Source organism: Acromyrmex echinatior, chromosome 17 (assembly GCF_024713525.1).
Source record: "Acromyrmex echinatior isolate Ae372 chromosome 17, ASM2471352v2, whole genome shotgun sequence".
Taxonomy (NCBI): domain Eukaryota; kingdom Metazoa; phylum Arthropoda; class Insecta; order Hymenoptera; family Formicidae; genus Acromyrmex; species Acromyrmex echinatior.
The window spans coordinates 2,166,773-2,185,532 of NC_141868.1; the positions used below are offsets into that span (position 1 = coordinate 2,166,773).

Below are 18,760 nucleotides of genomic sequence, written 5' to 3' on the forward strand. Positions count from 1 at the left end.
AAATATGTAAATAACATGATTACGTTATGTTAAATTAACATTCGGATATGTTAAAAATTTAACATTTTAACAATACAGTTAAAAAATTTCCACAATCAAATATATCTACTGTCCATCGAAATTCGCAATTTCTAGTATTTCTACCTGCTCGATCATTACTCAATATTCGTCTCGCCAGAGATGCTGATGACAGATATTCTCAAACTAGGATGCCCTTTTGATCGTATTTCAAATTCCTAAACAAATCATTATTTACAATCAATTACAGATTAAAATAAAATCCGATATATAATATATTTTTTAACTAAACTTAAAATATTAAACATTTGTGAAAATTTTGTTCCAAGCTACAACTTTGATTTGTCAATTCTTCTGCCTTTCCTCTTTCTGGCTACTCTGCTCTAGTTTGGAAAGATCTCAGAAACACGTCACTTTATCTCGAACTTGAGAAACTATTTTACGAAACTGCTTACAAAGCAATTTCGATCGAGACCAATGAGACTCGATGAGTTTAATTTCTTTGGGATTAACATCCCGAGACCAGTCTAAATTAATCGATTATTCATTCATCCGTGATGAGGCAAGGATTTCGTAAAAATTACGTGTCCATTATGCAGATATTCTTTTTTTCTCTAATTTTGTAATGCACATTGCATGACTCGATCCTTCATAAGAGAGCATACGCTCAACATGGCATTGCCACGTGTAAAAATCTTGTCTGGGATTCCTTTCACACGTTGGGTGGTCCATGCGATCCTTTTTTCCAATACATATTAGTACAATACGCAGACGCATCCGAAACTAATCCTCCATTTGAATTAGCTCTCTGGAGACAAAAAAAAATTGCCCGTCACTGATTCGGCGAACACATTCAAACGAATAGCAGAAAAAAATTTATTGGCACCTCCTGCCGATTACAATCCTGATGTAAAATAAAGTTGAAAAGGGATTTTAAAAATCTTTAGAAAAGAAAAATATGTGTCGAGTGTAAGGTTGATGATTATGTATGATGGTTTGACCATCTCATTCTTTTCTTACAATTGGTAAACAACAACGGAATATACTGTCTCTAAATATAGTTAGACTTGGGATAGTACAGGTAACTTAGAACAGTATTTACTTTTGTTAAATTCAATTGTGATGTTCATGCATCCATGAATTTCTAAAGAAAGTTTAAATTTTAAATGTTCTGCATTTATGATAGAAACCATTACCATTATTCATCATATCATTATTCTATTCAAAATTATTTTTATATAAAGTTCACTTTATCAAGAAAAAGTAAAGATATAATGGATTTGTTTTTTTCAGCTGAACTTCTGTACAATTTACTATTTTTTTTTCACGTTGGAAAACGAGAGGAAACGAAAAAAGTCCAACTAAAAAGAACAAACCTATTAGCACTTATGCTTTACTGACTCTTGCTTACATTGAAAAGAACCGATTTGAAAATACGTCTGTAAGAAACACTATTCATAGCTATTGAAAGATTGATTCGCTGCACCATAGCGACAAGATTCTCCCTTTTCGGCTACACAAAGGACGATATTTTGTAAATCTCGCGGGTGAAACTATTGGGTCCTCTCGTTTTGTTCGCGACTGTTTATTCGTGCGTGCACGAGATTCGCCGATTGCGGGAAGAGATTTACGATCCGCGGGGAAAGTCCCATAATAAGACAGCGGGGGAATTTCTGACGCTAGAGTTTTCCATGCACCGCATCTGCTGGCGCGTCGCGTCGACCGTGCTTGTGACGCCATTTTTCTCCCTTTTTCCTGTGTAGATTGCTCAATGGACCGACCGGTCGGTCGGCGGTCAATTTGTTTGAATGGACAATGACAGCCTCGGGCGCGCACAATAGTTGCTGTCAGCCACATAAATCGGTCTCTGCGAGAGATGGCAAAGACGGCGCAACGGACATGTTGGCGGAAAACGGACGCCAAGTTCCGAACCACCAGCGCGAAATAATCAATTAACTTAGTGGGCTTTTTCAGTCGCCTACGTAATTATGGCGTGGAAGCTATAAAAAGGAAGCTAATAATTTTGTATTATAGCATAACAGTGATCGGAGAATCATCGAGAAAGAGAGAGAGAGAGAGAGAGAGAGAGAGAAACACACACACACACACATACACACGCGCACACACACACACACACACACACACATATATATATACTTACATATTTCAAGTGCAAAGAATTTACTTGATTTAATTTTAAAGAAATTTAAATAATTTATTAGTAATATTTTGTTAAATTTCATTTTCATTAAATTTTTATCTTAAGATATTATTGTATTTTTCTTTATCTATTTTTAAACCCTGTCTCCATTGTTCTCTAATATGATAAAAGTGATAAAGTTGCATTAAGTATATATCAAAAGTAACTCTGAGAGAAATAGATAATTATAAAACACATGACTTCCAGTTCGAAACTAAATCCCTCGCATTCAAAATTTCGATTTCACAGTTTCCGCGTAAACCTATTCACGTTGATCTTATTTAATTGTTGATAAAAAAAATTAGCCAGGTTTAATCAACGATACGCGGGACATTTTACGCCGAAAAATATTTTCACAACGAGCACAAAAAACGCCCATGCGATTTGTGCCGCTCGGATTGTCTGCGTTTTTTGAATCGCCGGCTCAGCAAACGCGCGTGAAACGTTTTTCGGTAATCAAGCACGGAAAATGCGGCCGCTCGGCCCGTTCATTCTCGTTCATTGAACGACGTAGTTCATTGTCGTGCCAACGGATAATGAAATTCAATTAATATAACGAGCCAATTAAGCGCGTCGACACACTGACACGGTGGTCTGTCGCGTGAGGAAAAAAAGGGAATTCCCCGGTTGCGCGTGTATGACACGGTGTGTGTATATATGCTCTTTAATTCGGCGCGATTCGCAAATGTAGAAAACTCGCCGCGCCTCAAATCGAATAATTAATCCGACAACAAATTTGCCTCTATTTGAAAACTTTGATTCGCTGCGTAATAATGGTCGTGCGAATAACGATGATAATAATAACGATAACGAGGGAAAAACTGACTTGATAGAGTAAATACAACAATAATACTCTCTCGAATTCTTCTCGCTAACTTAAGTGATTTCTGTAATATAGTTTAATAAAAACTATACGTAATACTATTATGTTTTTAATAAGTGTTTTGATTATAATAAGGACACTGCACCTTTAATATTATATATCGATTAATAATGATATTAACATAAATAATTAGCAAAAATTATATGAAATGTATTGTATAAATATACATTGCAAATCGCAATTGTAATTGTTGCAATTGTTCGGTTTTCAATTGAGCAGCTGCCACCTCGAAGGAAGTCTTTGAGTTTACCGCCGTTACGATTAATCGACGATCGGTAAAGTCTATGCCGATAAAATATCTTGTTTGTGAAATTACCAATACATCTTTGCACTTTTTGTTTTATAACAATATTAAACCGTGATAGATAAAATGTGAATCTAACACACAGTAAATTAGAGGAGCTTAAAATAACGTAAACTGAGTTTATAGCAGAACACTGCAATCTTCATAATATCGTTCACCGGACAGACTAAATCTCCGTATGTTGATAAATTTGACGACTGTCAACAAGAAAGATATTTCTCGATAAACTTCGATCGATAATAAAATAATTTACAATAATTTCGAATTAAATTACCAACGAATATATAGTTAGATAAACGCAAAATTAATAATTTTGAAAAAAACTTTTTTTTTTAATTTGTGTGTATTTATCCTTCCTTAAAAGATTTTATATAATATTAATTAATTCTAAAATATAAGAGAGAAAAAAGCTGCTAGAAACATAACAAACGTTGAAACTTTTCTACTCAAAATAAAAATAATCTATGATTATTTTTATTGTGTTGAAACACAAAATCGAAAAAAGAAGTAAAAAAAAATGTCGAAAAGAAAAATAATAAATTGGTAAATTAAAGAGGGATTGAATTGTCCAGTCACAAAAGTGGGTGGTCGATGTTTTGAAAGGACGAAAGTCTAGCCAACGGCTGGACAATGGGCGCAAACGAGATTTAAGGATTCTGATAGCACCATACCGCGTACGGGAACCGAATTGGATCCGTATTAGCCGCAATAGCACAAAGAGTAGCAAATCCGATCCTATCCTTCTATATCAGGATCGAGTTAAGGTGCAGTATCGACTAATGCTATTGTTTAGGGGTGCCGAAAGAACTACGGAATGATAAAGCGTCTCTTTTATCTGTTGCTAATCCTTTAACCTTGACATAATATTAAGAATATTTCTCGTTCTTTAATATTCACATTTTTTTTTATTTAATTTGATACATTTAATTACAATAGTTGAAAGAAGAAAGTAATTACCTTAACAGTTAATCTTATAAACTAATTTGAAATATAAGCTTCTTTCGTTCATAGTTGCTTGAAAATTTATTTAGATAGGTCTTTTGAATCGCAACAGGTAAACGTAACAAAAATCGCGATCGCAACATACGAAAATTCTCACAAATTGTGACATGCGAACATGGAAATTCATAATGGCGCAAACGACTGTCTGGTAATTCCTAAATGCCTTGGTCGTATCAGATACCGTCTCTAATGTTCCTATGCGGGTATCTGCCGATTCGCTTCATTTCCGCGACGAAACGTGTACAAGACGTTTATGCGCGTCGCGAGTTTCTCGACTTCGATATAATGCAACTTTATCTATGGCAGAGAGAAAGAGAACTCCTTCGATAAATTTATCTATCTTTATTTTTTTTATTAGTCATTACGACAATATTACGTCTTCTTTTAACAGTTTTCACACGATCGGATAAGTTGCTTGTTTTTAATATCATTAAATGTAATCTTTCGGATATATCAATACTAGAGATAGATACTTGAGATAAAAAGGTGTTAAAATAGAGATTATTCTTAGAATTATTTTTTAGCTGATATTTTATTTAAATGAAAAGCAAAGGAGAAACGTTTTATTTATTCAAATTATATTTTGAATATTTTTACTAAGGAAAAAAAAAAAGAAATATTATAATTTCTGATTTTAATTTTCATGACGAGGAATATTGCCATATGTCTATTGCGACCATTACTGGCTATCCTGTATAATATAATTGCACTGCGCTGTAATATTGTATTCTCATGCGAGCAAGAAGCAGTTAGGATTTCAGAAGACGAACTGATAGCGATCGCAATAACGAGAACTCCGCAAGCAATTACCCATGTCTGCCGTAGATTGCAATGGCACGACTGATTCTTATATTAAACGCATACTATTATCGTAACTTGGGCTCTCGCGAGGATAACGGAAATGGAGCTGCCGAGTTCATTTGCGCATAGCTTGTTCAATAATTCGAATGTGTAATTGCTTTGATTAAAAATCAACAGTGCTAGAAAATCTCGGACGCATGAAACACTAGAATTTTCATATACATATATAGCTGTTATTTTCGGCTCTTTTTAAATTGACATCGAATTTCTTCTTTATATGCACAAATGTTATATACAACTTTCTTGCAAATTGAAATACAAAATCCTTTTATTTAATTCATTAAACTGTGATATAATTTTTTCTGCTACAGAAAGAAGGAATTTCGTTCTTATTCTTTCGTCTTTATTCTCGATTGCAGGATAATTCGATAATCTACGAAAGAGGCAATTTTCGCGAGTACCAAACTCTCTCCGGATATAATACAGAATTATCCTTTTTCTTCGACCGCAAGGAAAAGGAAAGTTTCTCGGATAACATTCGCCAGTGGCTTATTGTGACGTAAAGGGACGCGTTATTCTCGAGAAGGAATGAAAGACGCGGATTCGAATGAGAATCACCTAAGAAGATTTGCTGGGCAGATGATTCATTGTGCAAATACGTGACTGTTATGACCGTAGTAACGAATTGCTAAAAAGTATATTAAAAAAAAGACTTTCACAATTAATTGCAACCAATCGAAGCGATTGTAACAACCAAGCGAATGTAAAATTCTTTAATAAAGAAATTTAATAGATAAATTAAATAATTCTTTCACAGATAAATTTTCAAATTATTGTTATTTAAAGTCCAGTTGAGTTACATAATACATTACATGCTACTATAGTAGCGTAGCTAAGATTTTCTTACTTGCCTATGAATTTTTCAAATTTTAACTAAAGAATTTCATTTGTATTAAATTGTATGTCGAACAAAATTCTTATAAAAGCATTCTAGTAGAGATAAATTTTCAAATTGTTGTTATTCAGACTTCAGTGTGCTTGTGTATGAATATTTTATATTATATTATTTAATATATTATTATATTATTCTATAATAATTTTCAAAATAAAAATTGATTTAAAAAAATATATTGAATGCTTATACACATTAGAAGCTCGATCTTTCGTCTCACGTTATCGATCTCAATGTTCGTTTGAAGAGTTCAAATAATCGTTTCTCTTTAACCTCGAATTTTCTTTATAAGAAGGAAGGACAAGCTGCTCGGTCCGTTTATCTTTCCCACACAAACGGACTCGCGATAACGTTTTTACTTATTGACACTTCCGCAAATCGATTACATGAAGCAGACATTCTACGCCAATGACCACTCGAATTCGAAGGAAATCGGCATACAAAATTTATAAATATACAATATTTTATTGCCATTATTTATACATAATTGCAGAAACAATCACGCATTTACATCTTTCAATACTAAACTAAACATTATCCTAATAATAATGAATTAAATTATGGAATATACATAGCAAACATAACTAAAATAAAATAAAATAGATAATTTTAATTTGACGTTTGAAACAATTTTATTTAATCTAACAATTATAAATATATTTTCAATCTGTGTAGACCGTATACTTCATTATATTTTTGTATTATATGATTTATCTCTCCTTCCTTTATGACACATCATTTTGTAATTAATATAACTACACCCTCTTAAGTAATTAATACAACTACTATAAAAAGAATATTGTTCTCTCTATTAATTAAGAAGTGACTATATAATGGAGAAACAAAGGATGAAAAAAAACGAAATATTTCCATAGAGCGAATCACTATTACTTTCATTCACGGGCAGAGAAAGCACTATCAAGGCCGATTCGCCTTGTATCATGGAGTATCATGGTGTTCGGCTCGGTTTCGTGTTCGGCGCGAGAGTCAAATGGAAAGGGTCGATCGAGTCGATAATTGGAAAAAGGGCCGTTGACACAGACAACCATTCGCACATGTATGCAGAATCAAACTGATAAAGGGCTTATTTAGGCCCTTTGCGAAAAACTCGACCATCACAATAGCAGCGTTTATGAACGCGTACGTTCAACCGAACGAATGCGAAAGGTACACGAATTGAAGAATAGCATTAACTAAAAAAAGATGAAAAAGCTAGTTAAATAAGAAGCTGATGAAATAGATATGTATTTCTTTCAACGTCCAAATATAAAATAACACCAAAATATACATCAAAACAAAAAATTAATTGAATTTTGTTAAATACAATATTTGTTTGAATAATACTAACGAAATATTTACCAAATGTAAATATATTGTATATTCATTTAAGTATAATTTTTTCATTTTAAATAAATCTTCATTTACTGTAAGTAAATATTTCGTTAATACTATATTCAAACAAATATTTAATAAAATTCAGTAAATTTTTTTCAGTGTATCTGTAAGACTAAAAGAATAAGCACAATAATGAGATGCATACATTATAACATGAGAAAGAATCTAAATTTAAATAATTATCTCTAGCAAAAATATAAATATATTACAAATAAAAATTAAAAAAGAGCACAAATTAACATAGCGATAAAATATAAATATTTTTAGTAAAAATAAATCAAATAACAAAAATGGATTATCTTTTTTATCAATGCATAAGAATGTAGGCAGAGGTGAACAAACGTCCGTTTTTTTTAGGCGTTGTTGCTTTGAGGAGTAGGAAGTAGGTGAAAGGTGGCTGGGGGGTTGGTTCGAGAAGTGGTTGGCAGGATCTCGATATTGCTACTTGTATACCCGAGGCAACGGGGCTCATATCGAGCCACGACAATGTCCCCGTAATGTCGACAGTCCGCCATTGTCCTCTATTGCCTGGAGAGAGTATCTTTGTCAAGTCGCGTGCAGAGTCCGGCAATTACGCGACTGCGTTCTTAAAGGACAGGTCCTTAAGCATGGTCGTTTTTTTTTCAAGCTTCTATTGCATCATTCCATTCTGTCTTCCATTGCTTAGATATCAACTTGTAGATTAATCAGGTTCTTTAATCTAATCATTTATTTATATAATAATAAGATGGGAAACAATTTATTTACATTTATTCATTGCATTAAAAATCTAATTTATTTTTAGATTTATATGTAAGGCCCGGTTGCATCAACGTTACTTTCACTTTAAACGAAACTTAAAACTCTCTCTATCTCATTTTAAAACCGAAAAGGGACAGAGACAAAGAGAGTTTTAAGCCTCGCTTACCGGACCTAACAAATAAAAAAAATTCTTTAACCACTATTTGTATTTTAAAACGATTTGTATTTTAAAAGATAACAGCACACAGAACATAAAATTTGTGTATAATCATATATATAGTAATGCTTATAAATATTGTATGAACATTACTTATACAGTCCGACTGTATACAGTAATTTGTATGCAGTACTCTAAAATACATATTTGTGTGTGTGTGTGTGTGTGTGTGTTTCTAACAAATTTTATAGTAACTATTTTATATAATTACTATTATACAACGTATAACAGCGAATAAACTTCGCATTTACCAAAAGCAACGTGGAAGCTCGTCGTAGGTGGTCTCAGAAAGCTCGCGGTTCGTCCATACCTTGGTTCGGCTTCGCGATCAGAGGATCCGTCGTACCGATAATCGTGAGGATGGATCCCCGGATCGTTAGCACGCGGCCTTGTCCGTCATGAAAGCATCCGTATGTCGAATCAGTGATCGGCCGACACGCGAGTCGGCCATTCCTCACAATTAGCGGCGATTCACAGCGGCATACGGTTTGCCGCCCACACACATCGGTTGGAACCGCCGTCGCTCGGCCCGCGGTCGGATAATTATTTTCCGATTATTATTAATAGTACGACCGCATCAACGCGCGGCGCAACCATAATCACGGGGATATCTAGCACGGGAGGAAGAGTGAAGAAAGAAAGTGTCCATCATGACAGGACACGGACATGCAAGGTCGTCCTCCGAATCGCTCGATGTGTCGACTCCTTTTATGTCGGTCTGGCATTCTTACGTTAGATACACCCTGTATATAATAGACGTTTCGAACGATCACTCTGCGCGATACAACGCGTCACGTTCGCACAATGTCCCTCCGCTCGCGATCGCATCCTTTCTTTAACTTTTTCAAATTAAGATAAATGGAATGGGAATTATTACAAGTCCGAGTCGTTAAGTCGCTATTAAGTCCAGCGAAGATCAGATCTAAGTCACTATAGGAATGACAAGCTCTCACTATCATATTTACGTGAAGATTTTCACGGAAGTCGCTTTCATCATGCTAACGAAATTCCCCGAAGTAACATTAAAACCATCCCTTCGAGTTCATCCCTTCTCCCCCCCTCTCCCCGAGACTTAACGGCGAAAGACATTTACAAGTGCACTTGGTCAAACAGCGAATGAAGATTAGTATACGTGCGCCGCCGAGGGGGGTAGTTGAACCCCCGTAGGCCTTCGATGACGTATTCCAGTCACACGCGAGTCCCACCCCATCCCCCGCGCCGCCCTTTTTCCGCGCGATGTATTCACGGTATGTAACCCGAACGGGACTCTATAAAATACTACCCTCCCGTCACCCACTCCCGCTACCTCGGCCCCGCTCTGCGCAACCCCTCGATTTTGTTCGGTCGAATAACTTATTGTGCGCGCTCTATTTTGATATGTCGAGGGCCGCGCTCTGAATACCGAATGCCAGTATAGATTCGTCCAAACAAAACGGAATTCGATTTTCGTCCGGCCGCCGGAGAAACGATATACAGAGAGACAATCGAGTCTCGTTTATGACGACATTTATGACGCGATCCCACCGCGGAACTCCTTGACGCTGCGTACAGGGTGTCCCGCGTGGTAAATGTTTTTTCCTCCCCGTTTTTTAACCGATTCATAGTCAATATTTTCTAACATGTAATACACTTCTGAATCGTCTTTATATTCTTGTAGATAAGATATAGGTAAACTTTGTAGTGTATCTAAATTAATATCCTATTTTCTAAACCTGAATTAGTGAATCATTGACTATGTTTACACGAACACCCTTAAGTTTAATAACATCCAAATCAATAATTGTGAAACTTGTCAGTCATAGTTATTACTCTGAAGAATGAAATGATTGACCAATTTCTAACTATGAATGTTATTATATCCGATTAACGGTTCGTGTAAACGTAGTCGTTGATTACCCAGTGCCATACAGTTGCCTTGGCAGTTGGCACTGGATAATTAGTGTAATTCGACTAAAAAAGAAAGATAATTTGAGAATTACGTAATTAAAATACCGATATTTACACGTTAATTTTAGTCTTCCAATACTATTGAATTAATGCGCTAAAACAGGGGTAGTTAGACATAAAGATTAACTAGGTTAGGGATTTCACATTTCATTCATTGATTACCAGTGGCATATTTCAGACTGATATCAGATTTAGAGAGTAATGATTGAATTAGTAAGAAAATAAATTCTATATTATTATTGATTAATAATTCGAAAAGGAATTAATATTTACATGAAACTTTGTTTTGTCTGTGATCAAAAAACACTATAAATCTCAAAAAGACTCAAATGAAATTTCATTAATATATTATATTGATTGTATCAGTAAAGGAACTTCTAATGAGATAAAAATTTCTCAAATTTAATTTTAATTAAACTTCTTACAATTATAAAAATACGTTATATGTTTAAAAGATTCAAGATTCACATTTTTGTATAGCTTCTGGGTCATACTCAAAATAATTATGCTTTCCAGTTATATAATCACGCAACGTATAGAAATGCATGGTATCATATTTTAAAAAATTTGTTAATATATTATATATATATATATATATATATATATATATATATATATATATATATACACACACACACATCATTTTTAAAATGATAAGAAATGTTAAGAATGTCCCTGTAAAACCTTCATAATTTTTCTCAGTTCTTCTTGTTATAAACGTACTATAATTTTTATCATTATTTTTATACTTTAAGTCCTGATATTGTTATTCCAATTGATGTTTATAGTAGTGAAACATCTATCAAAAAAGTGGCATTGTATTTCTCGTTTATCAAACAGAATTTTACTATTAAACATCTCTCTTTCTCTTTCTCAAAAATTATAGCTCTTATATACATTATACATTAATGGCATTAAGTATCAAGATGGACGCATTAGGCTGAATGCAGGCTGCAAGCGTGTAAAAGGACAACAAAAGTCTACGGCGCGTTGCGATTAACTGAAACAACCGGCTCGACAATGGAGTAATCAGCGAGCTTTTCGACGCCAGCGTCGCCTCCTCTCAACTACCCCCGACCGTCTCACCTCCTCCCTCCCGTCAGCCACTGTCACCCCTTCCTCGCGGGGCACGTTTGTTGTCGCTTCAGCAATCACTACGATCATGTCCTGCTCTGTAATATTCATACCTATTGTTTTCGCTATTACGAAATATCGATTTTTACACTCCGTAATTGAATAAAATTTATGTAATTCAATTTAGAGTAACATTTTTACACTCTAAAAAGAAAGATTTTAATATTGAATCTGACTCTTTCATGTATAAATATCCATAAATCTATTTGTACAGGTTTATAACAGTAGATATTCAATATAGAATCCAACCAATTAGCTGCAGTACCTATTTGTGATTATAAATATAGAAAATAAAAATTAATATTTTATTAAATATCTTATTAAATAATCTTATTAAAAATCAAAAATATTTTATGGAAACAATAAAGTATAATATTACAGATTATTTCTCTGTTTCGATAATACAGTAATTCGAATGTAATACAGCATATACTTGAAGAAAATAATATATGTATAAATAATAAGATTTTGCATACACTACATTTATTAGACGGAAGCAGCCAATTAAAAAGGTAGAAAGATCTTAAGGAGCCGACGGATAGTCGAGAAGCCGAATTGTTTCATTGATGAGCGAGCATTCAGCTCGAGGTAGGCGGGAAACAAGAAGTGGAGGGAGAAGCGGGTACATTAGATGTTACGGCGTTTACGCTGGCAACCCTCTTTCGGACCGTGCCAGTCGATGAATGGTATAATCAGCGGTCGCGTGGCACCCCTGTGCTCGATGAGGATGGAAGAGAGTAAGACGAGAAATGAAAACCCTTCCCACCCCATTCACTATCACCCTATTCGTCCGTGATGTTGGAATCGTGAAAAATCACTTAGCCCACCCAATCGTGTTTTGTGCCCCGAAAGTATTCCATTTCTCAATTCTTGTTCATGTAGAATTTGATTCTTAACACAAAACAATCTGTTCTAAAGAAGAAACTTTTAGAGCAGAATAATATAAATAATTTTGCGTCCTAGATAAAAAATTAAAATTCGGTTCTTTTTTCAAGACTGATTTAAGTAATGTTTTAAAATGCTAATATACAACTCTATGATTAGTGTAACTTATATGAGTGGTAACTTAACGTGGACTTAAATATAAGAATTGATTATGAATATCAGCTATGAGAAGAACTTAAAAACGTACAACTAAAATTTAAAATTGAATCGATACTAAGCGAGTAATAACTGCATAGTATTGAAAAGCAGAGTCAATAAGAAGAACCTAACAACAATAACAACATATTAAAGATTACATAATTGAGCGAAATTTTGAAATTAAACTAATATTAAGCTAATAACCAATTTTTAATTGTGATCAACCATTTTTCTTGAATCTATTGATTGTACTGGATTTGATTTAAAGATCTTTTTATACTTCATGCCCTCCCCCCAGAGAAAAATCAGAAGGTTTAAAAACTCATTGAACGATACGACCAATTTAGGAAAAGATCCCTTAATTATTTTGTACGGTACATGAATTGTGGGGTTCTGTGTCGATTTGATTTGACATTGAATTACCCGAAAAAAAGACACCCCCTCGCACACCGTCGGCTCTTGTCAGCGATGTGCGATAAAAGGCGCGTTCATGCCCCGTGAATGACAGAATGTATGACGAAGAGACGAGGGCCGATAAAGGGCTCCCGGAACGACAGTCGATCGCTGTATCTCGCTCATTGACGGACACTGTTGGAGAGAATTTATTGTGCGGTTAATAATGGGGCCCGCGTGACAGCCGATCGCGCCTGTTTATCTACTCCGGAGTAGATGATCTTTCATTATACTACCCCGAGGTGGTTGTTCCTTGTCACATCGAATCGATTACAAATTGAAACGTGTAATTTAAAAAGGATCTGATGGCGAGTCATACTCGGAAATTTTGATCTCACGAAAATTTAAAAAAATTACTTTTTTTTAAACGTCTTAGTTCTCTCTTAAGTCAGTCATTATTCGTTTGCTTGCATATAACAATTGGATTTTTATCTAGAATTTTTATGTGAAATTCGAAAGCACCATATTCTTTACTTTTTTAAGTAAAAATATATTTTTATATATTTTTTAAAAATTGTGATATATTTTCTCATTTATTTATTAAAATAATTTGCTCAAATTATAAAAAATTTGAACCTTCAAACGTATTTCTTATTTTTTTAAGAGTTATATGAACAATCATATCAATGCTGCCATTCTTTTGTTGAAATACGTAGCTAAAAGTTTAAATATTAATCTGAAAGTAATTTTGTTGAACCATCAAAATTATTATATAGGATACTCAAACTGATTGTAAGAATAAAAACTTTTTACAGCATGCTTATGTTTTCTACATAATTATTTCGACGGTTTAACAAAATTATTTTCAGAGATCTATTATATATCTAAATATTTAGATACTTCAATAAATGCATATATTTTGCAAAAATATTTCGTGCATTTTTGAAATGCGCCTCATTTTTTTCATTCTTTCGCTGAACGTACCAGCTCGATCTTCTTCCGCGGCGTGACACAGATTCGCCTTTCTACGGCAGATGAATATTCCTGCGCCTTCCGGAAATTCAATGGCGACAGCGCAGTCCCCCCTTTATGGCGGCCGGGAGATGTTGTCGCCCGCACACCAACCCCCTTGTCTCGTTTTATACCTTCTCTCTTTATCGCCTTATCACTCGAGAGACGTCTTCCACTTCCCTCTCTCTGTCCGCAACCTTCTCCCGTTGCTTTCTCTCTTTCTTTCTCACCTTGTGACAACAAGACACTACCGCGACTGATAACATTTATTATAAGACCTGGTCTTCTATGACTCGCCTTCCATATTCTTGTATCTCTCTGCAGCGGACAAAGCGAGAAAAGAAATTCCCTGCCTGATGACGAAAGTCGACGGCTGATCGGCGAACGCATCAGCGGCATCGTTTCGTACTTTTGTTCAACTCAAACTTCTTTTTTCGCGCAATTTTATTATTGTCAATGTGTAAAGTATACTATTCTGTATTGATATTCAATTATTTCTATAGTAGCTATACACAAGTACTGATGCGATCTCTACTAGAGAATAGATTTTTACTTCTTGCATTTTTATCAAAAATTTTTCTTGAATAAAATAAAATAATAATTTTCTTGTCCTTTTCTGATAAAATAAAATATCGAATTGGATATAATTAATTTTTTTATCGTGTACAAAAAAATATTTAACAAACACAAAAAGATTCTATCAGTATTGAGACAAAAACTGCACGTCTAAAATCCCGCGATCATATCTTTTCACCCTCATCTTTCTCGAAGTCTTCTCGCTCTCTCTCTCTATCCACAATTGTCTTCGAAAATTTCAATGGACCGGGTGCACCTGGCTGACCACCGACGAAAGGCGGAGAGGTCAAAAAGGCGACTGCGGCGACGGCGGCCGCGGCGGCGCGATAATCCGCACGACAAACGCACTCACACCCCGCCGTCGTTGTCTTCGTGACTGCGCGGGAGGAGAACAGAAAGAGGGAAAGAAACGGAGGACACAGAGACTTCTCTCCACCTGTTGCGCGAACCCGCGTATCCGTTCTGGACCGCCATGCCGACGCGGTGGCCAATCGCGGCCACCCATTGGCTACGCTAAATGGTGGGAGCCGCGCCGTCGCGTCCGATTGGCGCGTCGTCTTATTTCACCCCACGTCCCACGGGAGTTCAGCCGCACTGGCGAAGGTTCCGTCCCGCGGGTTCGCCCCAGATGCTACGTGCTTCGCGAAGTTCCTGAGGGAACCCCCGCGATTCTGTCAGTGCACCAAAAGGACTCGTGTCCGTCAGATCAAGCCCCTCGCTCGAAAAAAAGAAATTATGTCACAGAAGCGGACTGGAGGAATTGTTGAAGTATAACTGTATCGTGACAATTGAAGACGACCTCGTCAGTTGAAAGGATCTCCATTGACAGATTAGTTTAGTTCATCGTGAAATTGTTCAAGGAATGTATCAAGAAGCTGTAAAATCCTTCGCGCTGAAGAGTCCAGTGATTACCAGGTGATTGCATATTCTTTCGGAAGAATTCGACGATTAGAAGATTTGGAATGTCATCCCGATATAATTAATGATTCAAGATATCCATTATTTTTGGAAGTATTTTGAGCCTCTGAGAAATACACGATATTTTGGGGAAGCACTCATCGTTTTCAAACGAAAGTTTATTGTTTTCGAAGACATTGCCATTGCTTGTGAGCGTTGCATAAAGATTTATTTTTTTAACTGGAACAGTTCTAATCTTTTCACAAGATACTATCAATTATATTTGAAAAAATAGAATAAAATTCAGAAATATTTTGAATCGTCGAAAGATGTCTTGAATATTTTCGTGCAGTGAATGTGAATCAATTCGTAAAGTTTTAAGATAGAATGATCTAATTAATCAGCTGTATAAAGTATTTAATGCTGATGATACATCATGCTCAACAATCTATCAAAGGAAGTTTTAAAGAGTCTTTTTTAAGCGAACGATCGATCAATAAACTTTGTGTGAGCTGTTAAAAACTACAAATAAATATATTTACAAACTAAACATTAGACATTACCTTAGAAAAATTACATTTAACTTAGAAAAATTCTGCAGGAACTTCAGAAATATATCAACAGGATGTATGGAAAATTATCTTATCCACTTGAGATAGGAGTGGTCTATCAATCTTTTAATTCATCAGTAATCTCGTCTACTCGTGAGGAAAGCAATTAGATTAAACATCGAGATATAAGAATCGAACGACTCATGGAGATGTCGTCAAAGACTCTACATAACGAACATATTAAACGGCCGATGAATGCCTTTATGGTGTGGTCGCGTGGTCAACGTCGCAAAATGGCACAGGAAAATCCGAAGATGCACAATTCGGAAATCTCGAAGAGGCTCGGTGCCGAATGGAAGCTTCTGAGCGAGAGCGAAAAACGTCCTTTCATTGACGAGGCAAAAAGATTGAGGTGAGTTCACGGAACATACACTGCACATGTTAGAACGTACACTGAACACTTATTTTATATTAAAAAATTGACATTCATAATGTGATTAATTCCGAAAATTAACTTGCTTTTTATTTAACTAATTTCCGAAATTAAATTAATTTTGAAGGGTGCTTATTTCTCTTACATATAAACCTAAATGCATTAATTTATTAAAATTTTTACTAGCTATTTCTTATATTACGCTTTCACAATTAAAACTTGATATTTTAAACCAAACTTATGATTTAATTATTATTTATTATATTTGTAATAATAACTTTTTAATATTTTATTTTCAAAATAAGCAGTATATATATATATATATATATATTTTTTTTTTTTTTTTCTTTAACTTTCTAATAATTTTCCTTTTACAATACATGTATACATTTATAACAAGGAACTACAGAAAATTTAATATGATTTCACAAAAATGATAATATAATAATTAAAATATAATCAAACTGTAATTAGACATAAATAGGAAATAATTTAAAGATAACTATTTCAATCTTTTTATCAAAATCTTTTTTACTCTCTTTTATTATATTGTTATACTTTTTATTCTCTATTTATTCTTATTTAATAATCTCTTAATAAATCATTGCATTATCATATCATATCTAAATTATATAGATAATAAATATAAAATCATTTATGATTTAATGAGAATAAGTTGATAAAATTAATGAATTAATGAAGAAGATAAATGAATAAATAGAATTTTTTTCTCTATCTCTTTGAAAATTTTCAGTTCATTTTTCTGCACTAAGAGACTAACCTGAGATAATAAAGATAAATATAAGAAATAAGACATTTTGAAAATTATTTTACGTGTGATAAGAGAGACTTATAATTAAAAAATCTCTCTTATCACATACACTTCTTTCTTCCAGGATTAAAATCACAGCTACCATACAAACTACATTTTTACATTATACAAATTAAATGCTGATTTTTAAATGCTCGAAACAAATTTTACATATTATAAATTAATATATATTTTTAGTTACGCAAGAGATTTAATGATAATATTTTCATAATATACAAGTCATATACATTTTGGAAAATTATAAAATAATTCATATTTTTTATCTTTTTTATCAACTACATATGTTTTATTAATGATTCTGTAATATCTAAGCAATCGTTTTATCTCTATATCAACAGGAATAAACCTGCCCAGTAAATTCCTTTACAGAGTTATTTACACTGAGAATAAAAGTTGTTAACTTGACTAAATGCGTTTAGTTTGCAATAATTACTTAGTTCAAATATTTATATATTTAAATTAACAAAATCTTGTAATATTAAAAATATGTTATTTGTTTGAATTTTTTTAACAAATATTTGCTTGACAGTCCGTGACCGCTACATTTAGTTAAATCAACTAATATTTTTTTGAAATAGCAACTTTCTTTCTTAGTGTACAGTGTAAATAATATTATTTATTTTACATGTTTTTCTCTATTCTATCTCCTTAACAAGATACACACTCATAAATTTATATGAAGTATAAAGAGAAAAAAATATATATTTCGCGTTCTTTCCGATAGACAGGCAACTACTTGTTCTTATGGCGACACTAATTGCTCCTCAGTTGCGATAATATACTCCAAATGATTGGGATAGGGTCCGTATCAGCAGAATCGAGGGAGATTGAAAACGGCGGGAAAGCGTGCCACGCGATCGTCTCGTACTTCATAATACAGTACATTGTTGCTAAGAAGCTTAGGGGGGCTATGCAGCGCTAAACCCGGGTTGAAATGGGGTGAGATATGACCGGTATTTATAGGGCGGGCGAGACGAGCTCTTTATTACCGGCCCTGAATATTTAATCACTGTTATGAGTTTATTTAGCTCGCCGAGCGGCCACGCCGATTTTTCGAGGCCGGCACGCTCTTAAAAGGGCCCCCTTGAAAAGAAGGTCCCGGCAATCTCGCGAGAATCTTCTTCTAGAGTATCCTCGTAACGTCTTTTAATTTTGCGAGCCTTATTCGCGTAACGTTTTGCAATTTCGTAAACGCAATCTCATCAAATGGGATACTAGTATTAATTTTGTGATGATAATCAACGTGCTTATAAAAGTGATCGTTTCACGTGGAGTATTTTCATATTATTTAATGTACTGTTTCTCGATTTCGATTGGTCTCTTAAAATGAAAAAAATTGCTAAAAATTTAATGACTTTATATTTGTAAAATGGCTTGTTCTGCTTAGTCA

At 34.2% G+C, this 18,760-nt stretch overlaps 1 protein-coding gene across 4 annotated transcripts in view; it reads left to right on the plus strand.

The window, feature by feature from the left end:
- Positions 1-18,760, plus strand: part of LOC105152062 (uncharacterized) — a 102,271-nt gene that overhangs the window by 53,318 nt on the left and 30,193 nt on the right. The window contains exon 1 of one of the 4 annotated variants that reach the window (XM_011066107.2): positions 14,027-16,517. The exons of the other annotated variants lie outside the window; for them this stretch is intronic. Coding sequence (XP_011064409.1) covers positions 16,309-16,517 — 209 coding nt within the window. The 5' untranslated portion in view covers positions 14,027-16,308. Of the gene's footprint in view, positions 1-14,026; positions 16,518-18,760 lie in introns of those variants that run through there. 4 annotated transcript variants of the gene reach the window in all.